General features: G+C 42.6%; 1 protein-coding gene across 3 annotated transcripts in view; it reads left to right on the forward strand.

Moving 5' to 3' along the window:
* Positions 1–19,613, forward strand: part of STPG4 (sperm-tail PG-rich repeat containing 4) — a 142,236-nt gene that overhangs the window by 14,620 nt on the left and 108,003 nt on the right. For all 3 annotated transcript variants that reach the window (XM_066595535.1, XM_066595537.1, XM_066595536.1), the window contains 3 exons: positions 2,909–3,160; positions 10,537–10,601; positions 14,503–14,557. In XM_066595535.1, coding sequence (XP_066451632.1) covers positions 2,909–3,160; positions 10,537–10,601; positions 14,503–14,557 — 372 coding nt within the window. The remainder of the gene's footprint in view (positions 1–2,908; positions 3,161–10,536; positions 10,602–14,502; positions 14,558–19,613) is intronic.

Raw genomic sequence — 19,613 nt, forward strand, 5'->3', positions numbered from 1 at the left:
AGCAGAGAGCGGCTCCTCGTAGCTCCGCCCCGTCACGTGTGCCGATTCCAGCCAATTAGGAGGCTGGAATCGGCAATGGACCGCACAGAAGACCTGCGGTCCACCGAGGGTGAAGATCCCGGCGGCCATCTTCGCAAGGTAAGTAAGAAGTCACCGGAGCGCGGGGATTCGGGTAAGTACTACCCGTTTTTTTTTTTTATCCCTGCATCGGGTTTGTCTCGCGCCGAACGGGGGGGCTATTGAAAAAAAAAAAAACGTTTCGGCGCGGGACAACCCCTTTAAGTCTCACGGGTCTAACTTCTCTGTCACTCGGTCTTTTAGAGGGTTCTTCCTTTGCTCTCTCTCGCCATCAGTTACAAAAGATCACTTCCTGTCCCATTTGTCTCACTGTGTAGAAACATACTTGACTTACTATAAGTCATCACATTTTTACTTTTATCTTTTTATCAAAGAAATCTAAGTTAAATAGTTAAATATAGTTTGGCGACGAGGAAGGAAGTTGTGAACTTCCTTTCTTATTTGCAACCATCTTTTTTTTTATTGTTTGCATGTTTTTAAAATAAAAAATAAACCAACTGTGCAAATAGTCTGTATTGTAAATATATAACCGTTTTGTGTATACAGCTTTTATGTAGGCTTATGTATTTCCATGGTTGCAAAAAAAAAAACCTAAACTCTGTGTAGTCTGTAAATATAGACTCATACAGGTTTGCCTAGGAGCTGTAGACACACAGAGGTAGCATACTTTTATTCAAGACTGTTTGCAGAGTTGCTTCATTGCTTTATATAAACGTGGTAGTAGAGGTGTATGTATATAGCTGTAAGGGGAGGTCTCACACGAGCGGATTGGAATAGCAGATTCCGCGATCGCCGTCTATGCGTATGATATGTGGTAATATTCATGTATTGAAATACATGGAGTTTGGCCACTTCGCTCACACTTACGGGTAAGAGTTGCGGATTCTGCGAGCGGAAGAAAAATTGCATCATGCCCTATTTTACTGTGGATTCCGCACGTATGGGCTCCATTGATCTCTATGGATGCGTTCAATCCGCAGTGCATACGCAATTAACATTGCATATGGGCGCGGATTCGTACGCATGTTGTTAGGAGACCAGATACAAATGGAATAATGAAAGCAGGAATTTGTGGGCAGACAATGCAGGACAGAGTTTGGGGAGCAACACCCTATCCCGACTGCTGTCTGAAACCTTCGCTTATTCTTCTGGGCTCTTCCTCCACAAGAAAAAGTGTTTTTTTGGGTTGTTCTTTTTTAATGGTTTATATTACTTCCCAAAGAAGTAGTATAAAAGTAATCAAGCCTGGAGAGCAGCATCCCATTGTGAAGGCTCTCAGAACATCTCTCAGGAGAACAGCACAAGAGAATGTCGCCTGAGCGATAGAAGCGTGTTTCCAGGGGGTTGGGCTACTTGTGTAATTCCCTGCTTGGGATCTTTCTTCCATGCGGACTATATGCTGTGCATACACGTAGAAAAACGCACGCATATGCGACCACTGGTTTCCGCGATCATTCACAGGAGTTCCGCTGCAGATATTTGCATGTGGAATCTGACCTGCCCGTGTGAGTCCGGCCTAAGGGGCTACTCTAAAGGGTTAAAATGATGCCTTGGCGATGAAAAGCAAAAAGGCGCCAAAAATTGTGCCCAATGGATACTGGAGGATTGGCTGAGGCCCCAAGATAAAAGGGGCAATTTATTGCTGCGCAACAAGAGAATGCAGAGTGCTGCAGAGTGAGCTGGAAGTGCGGCGCTGCTGCTGAGGAGAGAGATTGCGGAGAGCAGCAGCAGAGAGAGGGGAGAAGCAGCTAGCACTGCTTGGAGAGGACATGGAGTGCTGCACAGAGTATGTGCAGACTGCCTACTGCCTGGAGCCAAAAGAGGGAGAGTGCCCATGTATGTCCCCAACCCATAGGGGCATCTGGACTGCAACAAGGATCCAAGGGAGTTGTGGTAGAGTCACACTCCTGACCCTGGATAAGCCTAGGCTGGTGGTAGTGGTGTCTCAACCCAAATAGGGAGGCCTTAACCCAAATATTAGATGTGCGCACCATTAGGAACACCATTAAATAATTGACAGGCCTGTTGTGTAGGAGGACGCTACACCAAAAGGATTGTTTAGTAAACTTCTAGCGCTTTCAGTTACAAACCGGGACATTGATACTGGGATGTAAGCCTACGTAATAGAGACATTTCTACTAGGGGTTTCCCATGCTGAATATCACATCTACTGTACCGATAGTAGAGGAGAAGTACCCATAAAAAGGAACTGTCTGTTACAATTCCGTAATCTGCATGTTGCTGAAACCAAGTTGCAAATTGTGAGTGTTTGTAAAGTGTTGAAGATATTTCGTACTGCGTACAAAGTAGTATCGTTCCTAGCATCTAATTAGCCGTAGCTAGCAACAAGTTATTCAAAAAGTGAAGTTTCAATCACCGAATGGCCATTATTCCATTGTTCACTTTTATTTTTTTAACCCTTTCCCATCCAATTTGTATCCTGGTTTTTCTAGGGGGCTTACTCTTTTTCTGCTGTTACACAACGGCACTATCTGCTGGCTAAAGCCAGTACTGCATGAGGTGATACATTGGATAGGCTCCAACAGCAGAGAGGCTGGCAATATACAGTAAGAGAACCCCCAACGGGCGACTTCCAACATTGGAGCTGTACACCCTTAAATCCTAATGTCTTTAGACGTCAGACAGTGGATTTGGAAAGGGTTAATACATATTGTATACTTCGGTTGTTCCTTCTGCTGAGTTGTATCCTAACATAATTTCCTGCAAGCGGTAGAGGGGCCAATGAGAGGGAATACATCCTGTCCACGTCGCTCTATAACATAAGTCATAAGAGTTCTAAAAACTCTCTTCCTTTGTTTTCTGTCACCAGGAATCCCCCTGTCCAGGGACTTATAATATCCGGGATTTTCTCCAAGATGCAAATCTTAATCCTGTTCAGCAAACATACAGCTTCAAAGGGCAAGGACGGAAAAAGCCCTTGAGCACAGCTGGATCGGGAGAAGCTTTATTACCCGGCTGCTACAAAATTGCAGAATTCAGCGATCTTGTGGAACATCTCCCACGTCCCTCCTCATTCCGCAGTACCTCAAGAAGTGCTGTACAGAACGGGGTGAAAGATAAGGTGAGGCACACTGATCATTGGTATTATTCTTCATATACTTCTATATCCTGGCAATGCATTCTATGTCTCCGCTATCATACTCAAGCACGCGGTGTGAACAGAGCCTAACAATGCCAGTGCTGAGCCATTGTCAGTGCCCATTCCCATGCTATATACCCTGTTTCCCTGAAAATAAGACATACCCTCAAAATAAGACATAGCATGATTTTCCAGAATTTTTGAGGATGCAAAATGATTTTTCAGGCTTTTTGAGGATGCTTGAAATATAAGCCCTACTCCAAAATTAAGCCCTGCTAACAGTTAATTAAAAAAAAGTCAATTTAAATATTGTCCAGGCAGCTATACATGTGAAAAAGTTAAACCTTTTTGAACAAAAATTAATATAAGACACTGTCTTATTTTCGGGGAAACACAGTAGTTCATCATGTGACTGGCACCCTTTATATGTCTTATCTATGTGCGAGTATAATACTAAGCAGACCCCCAATATGCGGTAGGTACCTGAGATGTTGTTCAGCAGTACTTTGCTCCTGTGCAATACTCCCTCATATAGCAATCTTCCTGTCTGCATGCTGCTGGGATGTGGCGTTTTTACCTGTCCTTGTATCTTCATCAGTATATCAGTAAGCATGGCCGCCTGCTGGGATTTTTAAAATAGGTTTATACATTTTTTTCCCACAAGCTCAGCATATATTAGTTGCTAACGTTACATTTCTACTACTCATTTTCTTCTACTCGTTTGTCTGCGTGTCAGTCCATACTGCAGTTCTAGTATTCTATTCACTAACAAAGATGTATAGAACAGTACTGCAGTGCGAAAGGAGAAAGAAAAAAAAATGTATTTAGATTGTAAGATAAGGTTATTAACCCCCCAGCAGTACTGGATAAGCTCTGCTTGCTGTGAATGAACGGAGCACGTTCTACTGTAAATGGCTGCAGCTCCAGTTTTATCAGGGCTACCAACAGGCGTTTGGTGTCATTTTAACCCCTTAAGGACCAGGCTGTTTTGTACCTTAAGGACCAGACACTTTTTTAGGGATTTTACCAATGTAGTTCTTTAACTGCCCTATTTTTTTTCTTCAGCTACCAAAATTATCTTTTTCACTGACTTTATTTTCAGGTTTTTTTTAGTTTTATTAGGGGTAAAAAGCTAGAGAAAAGAAAGATTTTTTTAACATTTATAGCTTTTTTTTAAATTAGTATATTTACGCTAAAATAAAGTATGGGAATAGGCTCCTCCGTTTTGTTTCGGACGTTTTGATATATAATATGTATGGTTTTGGATTACAGGGCGCATACGGCTCGGTTTTGGTTGGCGTCGGGTTTGGGTAATTTTCTTTTTTATGTATATTTTTTTATTTTATTCTGTCATTTTTTCTTATTTATGTAACTATTTTTTTTACCATCTATGTCCCCCATGACGTCATATAAGACCTCTGGGGGACATTCACATGTTTTTTTTACCCTCTTCCATGATAGCTGGGGCATCCATAGGAGCAGCATCCATAGGAGCCCCAGTTACAGGAGATAGCATCCCCTGTAGTGGCATTAGTCACTGGCAGAGCTGATGAAGGTCTGCTGGGACCCTGCAGCTCTGCTGTGCCCGTGGATCCCGGCGGTCATGTAACCGCCGTCTCACGTACTGGAAGAAACACTTCTGCTTTCACTTTTTAGTACATAGTGCTCATTGGGGACAAGAGAAGGCAGAAGCAGTTAAAAACCGTTTCTCCCTTCTCCTTCGGATTCTTAACTGTGACTATCAGCTAACAACTCGACTTGTTCCTCCTTGATTGCAGAAGCAGGGGCTTTAATCCTGTGCGATATTTCTCAGGACCAAGTGCCGTAAATTTAAGGAGCTGGGTCCTTAAGGGGTTAAAGCGAATGTTCTTAGCTTTAAAATGACACTAAAAGCATGTCTGAAGTTACAGCCATTTAAAATGGAGTCACAAATACTGATTTTACAGCTGTCATTTCAGTCAGTGTGTGCAGAGAAGAGAGGAGACGGGGCGGGGGAGAAGAGATGGGGCAGGGGAGACCAGCCCTCAGCAGCGATTATCTGTGATTTTTCTCAATATCTTTCTATTACCAGGGAAGGGGGTCGCCATGAATTTTTGTTCATGTTAACCTCCCTCTCCACCATCAATCAAAGAGCAAATATGCTCTCTGATTGTCACATTTAGGGTTTTCCCCAGAAAAGGAGTGAACTGTTGCTATTCTAATCACTCCTCTACACTTTGTAACCCTGCAGATGCTGCAGTCATTGCTGATTGTGGCATCTACATGTTTTTACAGAAAAACATTTTTTAAAACTTTTTCCCCTCACACAATTTTAAAAATAAGAAAAAAACTACACAGAACTTGAATTGCTATATCCATAACAACTTGTACCATAAAATAATACATTATTAATCCAGTACATTAAATTGTCAAAAAGATGATTTTTAAAAAATGCTAAAATAGCAGTTATCTAATCATCGGGCTTCCCCAAAACAGGAATAACAAAATAATTTAAAAAATTGTATATACCCCAAAATGGTACCAATAAGGGTGGTTTTCACATCTGCGTCGGAACGTATTATATTTTAACCGCACAGTGTATGTCCTAAACAAAAAAAAAAAATCATGTCAGAATTGGAGATTTCATTATTTTCTCTCTTACAAAAAGGGAATAAAAATTGGTAAAAATGTTATATGTTCATCTTCAATGAGTTCATCTTGCAAAAAAAACAAGCCCTCATCGAGCTCCGTCGATGGAGGAATAAAAATTTTATGGCTTTTGCAATACAGAGACACAAAATAAGTGTTTTTAGTGTACAAAAATTAAAAAATATTTTAAAAAACTGTATAAAATTATTATCAGCGGAATTGTACTGACCCAGAGAATAATGCTAACAGAGTATTTATTCTGCACGCCAAACGCCAGAAAAATAAGCAATGTCAGAATTTTAATTTTTTTTTATAAATCCCACTAATAACAAAATAATAAAAGTAATACAATACAGAAGAAAAACAGGCCCGGCAATAAGGGGTTAAAGTTACACCTATAGTACAGATACAGGGTGACCACCGAAAAGTAGCCACAATCTTATGAAAACTGTGTAAAAGAATATCTGTCTTTGTTGCCAATAGCAACCAATCACAGCGCAGCTTTCATGTCTTAAAGTGTTGAGGTAAAAATGAAAGCTGCGCTGTGATTGGTTGCTATATCTTATACTGCTGAGGTAAAATGAAAGCTGCACTGTGATTGGTTGCTGTTTCTTATACTGCTGAGGTAAAATGAAAGCTGTGCTGTGATTGGTTTCTGTTTCTTATACTGCTGAGGTAAAATGAAAGCTGCGCTGTGATTGGTTGCTGTTTCTTATACTGCTGAGGTAAAATAAAAACTGCGCTGTGATTGGTTGCTATTCCTTAAACTGCTGAGGTAAAATGAAAGCTGCGCTGTGATTGGTTGCTATATCTTACACTGCTGAGATAAAATGAAAGCTGCGCTGTGATTGGCTGCTATGGGTAACAAATGCTGATTTTCTTGTAGTCGGCTTTGGAGTGTGGTGCTGGTCCAGTCTTCCATGGCCGACCCTGTATAAACATATTTCTTACATGACACTCTGCATATATTCCTGCCTCTGGGCAGACGTCTACAGCAGACATGCAGCCTCCTCACAAGCTCTGTGGTAAATCATTGGCCAAACCTTTCATAAATCACAGATTTCTGTAGCCAGGAGTGATATTGCTGAGCGTCAGGTTGTCGGCTGGAGCCGTATTACCAAGAGAACCTTTCCTTACAGCGGGATCTCTGTGTCCTACTTCTCCCCCCACTTGGTAAATACAAGGCAGACATATTTAATGTCACCTTTTCCTTCAGTCCGAGCTACAAATATCAGGCGTAAAGTGTTGAGCGGCGGTAATCCTGTTTTATTGAGCGCTGCCTGCGTTCTTCAGATATACTAACTTCCATTTTTCCTATGGGCGACTCATTATTCATTGTAGCGGGTACAGGAGTAGTGGTGGCACCCGTGCCCAAAGGCTCCTCTGCCACAGACACTAGTATAATAAGCAGCACATGGTAGGTGGGAGCACTCTTACCGATTTTGCATAGAGGCTTCTGATATACATATTTATTCTAGATTATTTATAGCCCGCTTGCACACGGGTGGATTTGCATTGCGGAATCTGGAGCGGGCGTCCGCCTCTGGATTCTGCAGAAAATACCTGCCAAAGCAGGGTATGGCAAAACGCTTTTTCCTGCCCACGAGCGGAAAGCAATTGCGATAATGTTTTAACTTTCCTTTTCGCAGTTTTAGCTTCCTGAGGTGGTGCACATATTTGCCCTTCTGTGTCAGTAAGTATATGGCCCAGAGGCATAACTTAAAGCTCCTGGGCCCCAATGCAAAACCTGTAACAGGGCCCCTAATGATAATGCTTTATTCTTAGTACTGGGCTCCCTATATGGAGAAGAGAGGCCTTATGGGCCCCTTAAGGCTCCTGGGCCTGGGTGCAACTGCATTCCCTACATCCCCTATAGTTAAGCCAGTCATATGGCCGTTTTCACTGATTGTTTGTCTGTTATTATATTTCCCTTTCTGTGATACATCCTTTTTAGGCCGCCTGCACACGGGCGGAAATCCCACGGTGGGATTATCCGCGGGATTTCCGCCACTGAAAGCATGCATAGGAGTGCATTACAATGCGCACTCCTATGCAGACGGCCGCGGTTTGGCAGCACGAAATGTCACGCGGCAAATAAACCGCGGCATGTCCTATTTCTGTGCGGGGCTCGCAGAGCCTCGCACAGAAACGTCACTCACCCGGCCGCCGGCTCCGGTCTGCGCATGCGCCGGCTGCCCGGAAGTCGGCACATGAAAGAGCCGGGGCCGTCAGGCGCGGGTGAGTACGCGCTGCACCCTGCAGGTGCTGGGGTCGGGTCCCACGGCGAGAATTCTCGCTGCCGGATCCGACCCGCCCGTCTGCAGGCGGCCTTAGAAAAGGATGCAAAAAAGAAGGCTGAGAGGAGACTTAATAGCTGTCTACAAATATCTGAAGTATAGAAGATAAAGCAGACTGGGTAGCATCAAGTGGTAAAAAGATCTTCTTTATTTGTTCATAGCAGAGGAAGGTGTATAAGCCAAGGTCTTTGTCCAGGGTCTTTGTCTTTGAGCTTGACAAAGACTCTGGTTAGGGTCGATACGTGGCTTATACACCTTCATCTGCTATGGACGAGTAAAGAAGATCTTTTTACCACTTGATTCTGCCCAGTCTGCTTTATCTTCTATACTTGTGACTCGGAACCTTAGGAGTGTGATTCCTATATGGGCTTTGCATGATAGTTTGCCTCGTACCAACAGTGATGGATATTTGAGTGCTGCTGCCATCTTTATTTCTACTTTGACTACAAATATCTCAAGGGCTGTCACAGTGCAGAGGGATCAGCCCTATTCTCATTTGCACAAGGAAAGACCAAAAGCAATGGGATGAAACTGAAAGGGAGGAGACACAGATTAGATATTAGACAGTGAGGGTGATCAATGAGTGGAACAGGTTACCATGGGAGGTGGCGAGTTCTCCTTCAATGGAAGTATTCAAACAGAGGCTGGATAAACATCTATCTGGGATGATTTAGTGAATCCTGCACTGAGCAGGGGGTTGGACCCGATGACCCTGGAGGTTCCTTCCAAGTTTTCCAATCAGTGATTATGTTCTATGAGTCTATGATAAGATGAGCTGCCTCACTTCTAAAATAGAGGGGGAGGGCACAGCAGTGTTTTGTCACTGTGGTAGCTGTGACTGGCTGTCACATCCATCACATGCCTGCAGACTAAGCTGATTGGTCTCCAGGCAAAGCACCATGATCTGAGCTATCATTAGACTCTCAGATCACAGAACTCCTGCACAGTGGGGGGCTCCAGGGGGATTCTCTGCAAGGATGTTTTAAAACCTGCAGATATAATGTAAAAAGTTTGGTCCAGTGTTAGTCAGTAGAGTCAAAAGTGATTGTTCCCAGCAAGAGAAACCAAGTAATCTTTTAATGCCTAACAAAAATACATGATGTTCTAGCGAGCTTTCGAGCCTCTCAGGGTCCTTCCTCAGGCGTAATGAATGCGAACCTTCGCACCTTTATCAGTGGACTAGTTAAGTGTTTATTTATTTCTCTACTCATCCTGTTGTGGTATTTTTTCAAGTGCAAATTAATCACATCCATGTCTGTGCCTTGTCATAAGTATGTGTGTATAAATATGCATGCCTCTTCGGATCTATTTAATTATGCCTGAGGCAGAACCCTGAGAGGTTGGAAAGCTCCCCATAACATCATGTATTTTTGTTAGCCATTAAAAGGTATCATATCTACAAAATTACTTGGTTCCTCTTGCTGGGAACAATCACTTAAAACCTGCAGAGATAGATAAGGACTGCCTGAACATTCATAGTCTATGGATGGTCCTGAAGGGGTTAAATATAGCATGTTTTTTTCAAAACTCTGCCTTATACACAAAGTCATGTGCACAGAGCCAGTATGGAGACACACACAATTCCCGGTACGCTGTATAGTGTCCCTGGAAATTACTGTATTATGGAGATTTTCCATTTATGGTATTCTTCTCTAGACACAATGAATGTGCACCAGAATGTATGTCTCTATCAGGAGGGTGACATTTGCCTGGTCTAGTGTGGCCTTTATCTACTGTAGCTTCACCAGCCAGAAAATAGAGATGTTTTGGACTCTCCATTGGTTGTAGTCCATGCCAAAATTTGTAAAAAATATCTTTCAGACGACAGTTTTTATGTTCAGTTTTTTTGTGGGGAGATTTGCTAGTAGAAAATACGCTGTAATATAGTATTCAATGGGACATGACAATTTTTTTTCCTGTCAGATCCTTCCTTATATAAGTCTTCTTGTATGCTCCATATGAAATAAAGCCGGCATAAGGAGATACAGTATGTACCATCTATGGGTACTATATTATGGCTACATACAACTGTGTTCTTATGGTAATAAACCCTTAGGCCACTCTCACACATGCATTCAGAAAACGTCGAAATTGTGGCATTTTTACTGCAATTTTGAGCAGGGTTTTGGAACGCATGGTACAGCACTTAACCGCTTTTTAACGCAAATTAACTCAATTAGTGTGATGGATGATGAGGTTTCTTAATGCGAAAACACAGAAAAATAGAAGTCAGTGCTCGAAAATCACAGCGTTAGGAACGTTGCTTTGAGCGCATGTCTACAAGGCCCCATTTAAATCAACGGCGGCGTTGTACCGTGATTAGAGTGACACTCGAGGACTAAGCGCTAATCGTGGTAAAATGCGGTAGGTGTGAGAGTGGCCTTCTAGCCTTCTATCTCATTGACATTTGCTATTTCTTGTCTATATTTGCAGGACATAAATACAGATCCTGGTCAGTATAATCTCATCACTCCACCTGTATACCATCATCAATGCAAGTAAGTAGATTTCCCACTAACTTTGTGGGCACCAGAATGTATGTCTCTATCAGGAGGGTGACATTTGCCTGGTCTAGTGTGGCCTTTATCTACTGTAGCTTCACCAGCCAGAAAACAGAGATGTTTTGGACTCTCCATTGGTTGTAGTCCATGCCAAAATTTGTAAAAAATATCTTTCAGACGACAGTTTTTATGTTCAGTTTTTTTGTGGGCCAAAACCAGGAGTGGAGAGAAAGTATAATGGAAAGATTTGCAAAGTCTGCTTCCTGGAGTAAGTTCCCACCATCTACACCATCTGCACTGAGGTACCACACTACATGCTCTAGAGGCCAGGACTACTATCCCCATTTGTATATTTTATTATTTTGCTTGGAACGGGTCCCTACCCGTACATGAGCTGGCGTCACGACAAAACAATATCTTATACTGCCTGACACCATGGGCAGCACACAATAAGAACTGCCAATATATTTGCAACTGCATTAGTACCAGTCCCAGACCACATCTACCATCTTTCCAGGAGGAGCAGCACAGCCGCTGTTATTACCATCTTAATTTACCCTTGCTGCTTAAACCTTTCCTAGGTCTGAGGTGCTGCATGTGTATATTGCAATATGCAGAAAAGAGGTCCGACATAAGTTGGCACTATACAAATAAAGATTATTATTATTAGATAAAGACATCCAACCTCTCTTCTGCATATGTATATTACACTATGCAGGAGAGAGGTGTGACATCGGACGTCTCTCCTGCATACTGTAATATGCATATATTATAATATATATATATATATATATATATATATATATATATATATATATGCACATTAACTCACATTTAGTTTTTAAAAAATTGCTAATAAAACAGTTCATCTTTATGTGTTTCTGTTGGGTAATTCCAAGAATCCACAAAGCATTTTCCCGCCCAAGATAAATAAAAGCTGGGTGTGTGGATTGCTCCAGCCAGCTAATCACCACTGGTCAGCGCCGATAAGTTCCAGCTCCTTTTGCTAGAGGGTGCTGGACATTTATCCATTATCCTTTTCCCTCTCAGTACATGGTGTTTTGTGTCATGCATGCTGCTTGTTTGAGTTGCTTCCCCCACTTACCCTGAGGATGGTCTGGACACCCGATCTCCAGGTGTGCATGTTCTGCGGGCCCCTGCTTCCTTGCTTTTTATCAGGTGCAGCCTCCAGACATCTTATGTCCTGTACCTCGTCGGGTGGATGATATCTGATACTATGTTCCTTTTACATCAGATTGGTGTCTGACGTTCTTTCCCCTTTCTCGGTGTGTGGACACTTGAACTACCTCCTGTTTATCTATGAATGCCTGAGGTTCTCCTCATTTCCTAATGTCTGTGAGGTGAGCAGACTTTAGGTGTGAACAAGGTCCTGTTCAGTGTATGTCTGAAGGTGTGGATTAAACATGGTGTGAACAAGGTCCTGTTCGGTGTATGTCTGAAGGTGTAGACTATATTAGGGGTGAACAATGGCTTGTTCTGTGTGGTGTTCCCTTTATGTTGCAGTCACCTGGTGTGAACAGGGTCATGTTCTGTGTATTTCTGTAGCTGTTGACTACACTATGTATGAACTGTCCTGTGCAGTGTGTGTTGTATTTTCCTCGTCTGGTGCTCCTGCTATTAGCATCTAGGGCAAGTCAGGCCCATAGGTTCCAGCATGGGGCCATCCCTATCAGGACGATCGCTCCGCTTGTGGGCAGGTTCCCCCTTTCTTTGTTATAGCTGTCTTGTTTATGTAGAAACTCATAAGACAACTAGACCCCTTGATGTGGGCTTGTGAATTTTCGTGCTTGGCCAAAATACAAACCAATACCTTGTACTTACTTATACAAATTTCCATTCCTTTGTGTATTAGTTCATTGGTAAGTATTTGGCCATTTGGTGTGCTGTTGGGTCTGTTGTCCTTGTTTTCCTTGTTGTTGTTGTATGCACGTCTAGTTTATGTTTGTTTGATGTTGGTATCTGGTTGTGTATGTACTTCCCAACTCCCCTTTCTTCCCTCTAGCCTTTATTTGGATTGCGTTCACGTAGGTCGTTGTTGCACGGCATGCACGGACATAACAATATGTGGATTTCCATAGCAGAATGGATTCTGATTTCTCGAGTAGCAATGGTGAGCAAGTCTAAATCCACCCAAAATCGAATCCACTGCATTGAACCCCAATAAGCCACTACCTCCACATCTCACAGTGCACAGGAAGCTGAGATTGGGCCACGGATGAGACGTTCACATTGTAGATCTGTTTTAGCCATCCCTATATCTGCTGTAGGCTACGGAATATTGAGAAAAAAGTTTTCCCACATGAAGTTCCACTCTAACACCACACTTTTAATTAATAAGCTGCTTATTTATGCTGTAGAGTATTACGCAGAAATGCAGCTCATGTCCTAAAATATAATGAAACACTGTAGAAATGATTTAGGCGTCCTGCCGTTCTCCAGCTGTTCTTCATCGCCGGCCTCCGCTATAACATTTGGCAAAAGTTTCAAGCCAAAAAATGAGCTGGAAATACATTATCACAGTAGGCCAACTAAGATAAATATTAATGTTTATCAGTTAAAGGGGTTGTATAGGATTAGAATAACATGACAGGTTTTTTTCCAAAAAAAACAGTGCCACGCCTGTCAACAGGTTGTATGTGGTATTGCAGAGTAAAAAGTCTAGTAGTGTCAACTGTACTGTATGAAAGGTGACCACACTTAAGAAAACATTCTCAGTTAAAGGGGTTAACTGGGGACATCTTCTTTTTTTCCAAAAGCTGTCTCAGCCTGCAGTATCAACATAAAAGAAGATATACTTACCTTCTTCGCTTCCTTACGGTTTCCATGATGCCACTAGACAATCCCTGCTGAATTGTACTTTTGGGTGTAGAGTGTTGATGTCCTGACACCAGGTCATGTGACTACTGCAGCTAATCACCAGCTGAAGTGAGCCAGTGATTGGCTGCAGCAGTCACATGACCTAGTGTGGCTCATATCATCACTGGCTTCCTTCGCCTGGAAGTGAAGACCAGCAAGAACCAAGCACCAGCAGTACAAGAGCGGCATGACAGCGAGTATGTAAGTATATCTTCTTTTATATTGATTCTTCAGACTGAGCCAATTTTTGAAATATAAGTATGTCTCTGGATAACCCCTTGAATATAAAGGAGTCTCTCATTCAAGAGCCTAATCAGTTAGTGAGAGCAGGGAAGCTACAAAGGACATCTTTTATTTAGAGATTGTACATTTCAACGATAGCCCGTTGATTTAAATGAGAATTGTGTAATGCTTCAATTCTCCTGCGGGGGTGCTGCAGGGAAACTGAACACTTTCTGCTAGGTTCTCCCACAGATTACAGCTGATCACCAGAGCTTCTAGTAGCAGGAAGCCCTGTGCTCTGGTAATTATCACTCAAAAAATGGATTGCGGTCACCTTTATCCATTCACAGTCTGTTAAGCTCTAAGCTCACAGATCGTTAGGGGATGTGAGCTGAAGGACTAATTACAGCTGAGTTTCCCTGGCATGCTATTTTGTTCTCTAAACATGCACTTCAGTCCCCTCTGCTCCCACTATTGTGGACAGAGGATCAGTGATATTTTCATATGCCGGTGTATCATCTTTTAGAATATTTGCAGCTTTTTCTGCATCGAGTCCCAGAATGACTCATTGATGAATGAAATCTATTTTTGTTGTTGCCATAACAGTGACTGTCTTGTCGCCTGGAATTATTAACAGGTGTACAGCATGGAGAGAAATGTGGGGTGTAGCATGAAATTGCATTAAAAGACAATAGTCCTGTTACGTACGTGGATAGTCATTGTCTGTGTGCAGCTATTGTTGTGCACCTGTGTGTACCGTAATGATATCAAGCTGGCATGTTCTGTTTTATCCCTGCAGGCACTTCATGTTTCGATCCACAGTACAGAGATTCCCGACAATTTACTTTATACCTGTAAGTACAGTTCAGTCAGATTGTTATCGTTTATTAGCTGCCATGGCACCTCTTGGTACTGTAGTAAAATCAGTGCCACCCGCTGTAACAATTTGCAGAGGCATATCATCAATTATACTGCAGACAACTGAGTTACTACCTATAACACCACCAATCAGGGGTGCATAGAGGTTAAAGGCCCATTTACATGGAGCGAGGATCGCTAAAAAATCGTTTTAGCGATAATCATTGTGTCTAAACGCACGACCATCATGCACTTTCCGTGCACTGCTAGCTGATCGTTAAATTCAGTCCAACCTAAAAATCGTCATTCAGCCTTATCAGCAGTTCTCCATGGGAAGTGTTGATAGCGTTGTTTCCTCCTGGAGAACAAAGAAACTGAAAGCACAGAAGAGCCCTCAGGCTATTAACTGCATTCAGCTAAGGCTTCATTTGCACACTTAATTGCTCTTAAGTAGCTAAGTAGCTACTTAATAGTTTATGCAAAATGATCTCTCAAAACTGTCACTCAAACTGTTATTTTAGTGATCTTTGAGCGATCATCGGGCCGTGTAAATGGGCCTTAAGGGGCCTACAGAAAATACTAAAGTGCAATACTTTCTGGTTTGGGTTCATGTCAGCATATTTCTCCCAACATGGCACAGTAGGTCTTGCTGCTTCTTTGATAGTTCAACATGGGCTTGACAAAGAGCGTTGGCTCCAAGTCTACATCGGCCTTGGGTCCCCTTAGTAATTTATAGGCCCTGCTTTGCACCCTTGGTAATTTATAGGCATCGTTCTGCCCCCATAGTACTCTTGTGCCCTCTTAATAATTTATAGGTCCCTCTGTGTTCCTTGAGGCATATATAGGACCAACTGTACTAATTAACCCTGTCCCTGACTAATAAACAAGGCTTCACTGTACCCCTTGAGTCATTTAGACGCCCAACTATGCCCCCTGAGCAATTAATAAGGCCCCACTGTACTCCGGCAATAAAATAATAATCTTACTCAACTCCATCATACTCCCATGGTATCTTCCATCCTTTTCTTTGGCCTTTTTGGGCTAAGATTGTGCGTAAGGATACAGGTGGAGCAATGACATCATTGCGTAATCTGCATAACTGAGAAGGTAGTGGGCGGTGGAACTCTGCTTCCTGTAGTGACGCTGATATAGTAGAAACCAGCAGCACTCACCAATGTGCCAAACCTGCCGAAATGGATTTGCGTGAGATTCTCGCCCAACTGAGACCGGATCCTGGGTCCCCAAAATCAACCCAATATATTCATATAAGAGGCAGCATCCAACAGTGCATATTTAAGAAGATTAGAACCCTTTATTCCCCGTGGTCATCTCTCACCTGTAGTGCTGCTGTCATAGTCAATTGTACCAGAGTCTTAAAGACACAGATACAGTTAATTTCAAAGAATGAGGACTGAATTGATGTCACCCCTCCCCTCTCCCCCATATCCAAGGCTCACTTGGCACTAGCACCTTTCCCTGGTGTGCAGATGCCAGCCAAATTTATAGCATTCACAATGAATGGGAGTTAACGGTCAAGAAAGTGTCAATAGACTAAAATAATCCTTAGGATGTGATGTAGTAGAGTCCCTCTCTAGAGCCCAACGTGTGGCAGAAAAGCAGCATACATAGATCAGTGTGTATAGTGTTACTATTTTACTTTATCTAGGCCTCCAAAAATATTACAGACTTCAGCTAATGATAATGAGATGACTCCACTCACCTTAGAATCCTAGAAGCATAGAATGGTAGAGTTGTAAGGGACCTCCAGGGTCATCTAGTCCAACCCCCTGCTCAGTGCAGGATCACTAAATCATCCCAGAGAGATATTTGTCCAGCCTTTGTTTGAACACTTCCATTAAAGGAGAACTCCCCACCTCCCGTGGTAACCTGTTCCACTCATTGATTACCCTCACTGTCAGAAAGTTTCTTCTAATATGTAATTTGTGTCTCCTCCCTTTCAGTTTCATCCCATTGCTTCTAGTCTTTCCTTGTGCAAATGAGAATAGGGCTGATCCCTCAGCACTGTGACAGCCCTTCAGATATTTGTAGCCCACTATTAAGTCTCCTCTCAACTTTCTTTTTTGCAAGCTAAATATTCCCAGTTCCTTTAACCGTTCCTCATAGGACACAATTTGCAGACTGCTTACCATCTTGGTAACTCTTCTCTGAACTTGCTGCAGTTTGTCTATGTCTTTTTTAAAGTGGGGTGCCCAGAACTGGACACAGTATTCCAGATGAAGTCTGACTAAGGAGGAGTAGAGGAGGATAATGACCTCATGTGATCTAGACTCTATGCTTCTCTTAATACATCCCAGAATTGTGTTTGCCTTTTTGCCTGCTGCATCACATTGTTGACTCATGTTCAGTCTATGATCTATTAGTATACCCAAGTCTTTCTCACATGTGCTGCTGCTTAGCTCAGTTCTTCCCATTCTGTATGTGCTTTTTTCATTTTTGTTGCCCAGATGTAGGACTTTGCATTTCTCCTTGTTAAATACCATTCCGTTAGTCGCTGCCTTTCTAGATCTTTTTGAATACTCTCCCTCTCTTCTCTAGTGTTAGCTATCCCTCCTAGCTTTGTGTTGTCGGCAAATTTGATCAGTTTCCCATCCATTACCTCCTCCAGATCATTTATAAAAATGTTGAGCAACACTGGGCCTAGGACAGAGTCTTGTTACAGTCAATGCAACAAAGCACAAAAGTAAGCTTCAGAAAACAGTCAGTGTCAGCCTATTGTGTGTGCTTCAGTGTGGAATTGTTACAACACGCTAGCCACAACACGGAAGTGGGTCTGGGGTAATGTCCCAGTGTATGCCCTGGTCCACGTGATTACGGCATTGAACGCCAAGGTGAACACTACTATCTGTTGGTATGGGGTTTGATTGGTCAGTGGGGAGGTGGTTCTGCTAGCTGGCCAATCAACTGTTCTTGTAGTGTATGTAACCTAGCCCCTTCTCTCACACAGTGCTGATTACTTATCTGCATGGTGGAGTTCTGGTCTGGTTCACATCCTTCTGGTGTCAACAAACTATCCAAAAAGTTCCAAGTGTTTAAACTTATTGATTGATTTAGGAACATCTGCTTCCTAGTACTGTTGTGTCATTTATGAGTTATATCTATGAATTGTCAACCCCCTTATTGTCAACTAGGGACAGTTAAGGTTGCCCCAGGTACTGGATATGGGGTTGCCCTCATCAGGGTGATTGCCTGCTTTTCGGTTGGTGTTTCTTGTATTAGCATGATACCGTGAGATTTCCCTTTCTCCCACTATTTAGTTTCATTATTCACACTTTCGTTCTCCATTTTATATATTGTGTGTATATTCCTCTTTTTAGGACAAATATTGCATCCAATCCAGACTAGGTATTTTAAAAAGTCAACGCTAGCAAAGTAAGCTTTTTCAGAAGGCTGTGTGCACACACACCCATAGAGACGAATGGCAATGCGTGCTTATAGCCTTCTGTAAAAGAGTCAAACTTGCTGTGCATGAGCTGACTTTGCTGGGGGAACACCACAAGAACGGGCAACCTGGTGAGTATAAAAAGAGGCTTCCCAGACTCTGTGTCACCTAAACTATAAACATCATAACTTAGATTATGGTGCTTAGAGTCAATGACCGATTCCCTTAAAAGATTAATTCACCCTTAAGCCCCATTTACACGCAAAGATGATCGCTCAAAATTAGTTTAAAAGATAAGGAGAATGACAGTTTTGAGTGATCATTTTGCATAAAGTACTAATGGGTATTAATACCCATTGGTACTTTATCAGCTTCATTTGCATGCAAATGAGTCTCCAAGAGCTGTTGCAGAACTCAGCAGGAGATTTGAACTTTGTAATTAGCTTCATTGTTCAGCCATGGGCTGTTAAGAGAAAATGATGTAATCACTAGCTTCCCTGTAGATAAGAGCCTGAGGGCTGTTTACAGCCACAGGCTGTACAGAGAATACAATGTTATCTCCTGCTCCCAGTGTGCGGTCTGAACGATGGTTTTTATGCTGAACTAAAAATCATCGTTCAAATGAAAAGTGCATGATGGTAGCATTTACACACAACGATTATCGATCAAAAGCCATCGTTTTAACTAATTTAGAGCGATAATCAGTGCGTGTAAAAGAACCTTTACTTTACCTGCTGCAGTTGTAAATGACTAACCTATTATGTAGATCTTGGAAGGTGTTGGTCTTGTGGCAAGATATACACAAACAGGTCAATGCAATGCAAAAACAATGCAATAAAAAAAGTACTTTGGTCTGATCAAAAGGCCTTAAAACATTAAGGGGTTAATCACGTGAATCACACAAATATGGTCAGACCTACACAGTGGCAGACAGTAGTATGCTGTACGGCAGGCACACCTTTTGTATAGTGTCAAGCCCATTCATGCCTCGCACACTCCGGGATTAGGTAAATAATGCATTGAAATTTTAGATGTGTTTGCCTTACCCGTTTAAGGTTACATCCGCTTGATACGAGGGCAGTGTATCCATGGTTCCCTTTTCCATAGCGTGTTGTCTGTGAGCTCAGGGAGGATTAAGTCTGTGAATTCCTATTATCAGGACTTTAATTGGATCAAAAGGAAAAGTCAGCTGTGTAACGGTCAAATGTTATAATCAACAATACGTCATCAGCAATAGTAAACCCTAAAAATTAAGACAAAACTCGTTACAACGAGGGTAAATGGGAACTAAATGACTTATCATTAGAGATGAGCGAGTATACTCGCTAAGGCACATTACTCGAGCGAGTAGTGCCTTAGCCGAGTATCTCCCAGCTCGTCTCTAAAGATTCGGGGACCGGCGCGGGTGACAGGTGAGTTGCGGCGGGGAGCGGAGGGGAAGAGAGGGAGAGAGAGAGATCTCCCCTCCGTTCCTCCCCGCTCTCCCTCGCCACTCCCTGCCCGCTGCCGGCCCCCGAATCTTTAGAGACAAGCGGGGAGATACTCGGCTAAGGCACTACTCGCTCGAGTAATGTGCCTTAGCTAGTATACTCGCTCATCTCTACTTATCATCTCTAGTACACATAGGCTATCTGCATGCGGGGTGTATTAAA

The sequence above is a fragment of the Eleutherodactylus coqui genome, chromosome 3 (assembly GCF_035609145.1).
Source record: "Eleutherodactylus coqui strain aEleCoq1 chromosome 3, aEleCoq1.hap1, whole genome shotgun sequence".
NCBI classification, from domain to species: Eukaryota; Metazoa; Chordata; class Amphibia; order Anura; family Eleutherodactylidae; genus Eleutherodactylus; species Eleutherodactylus coqui.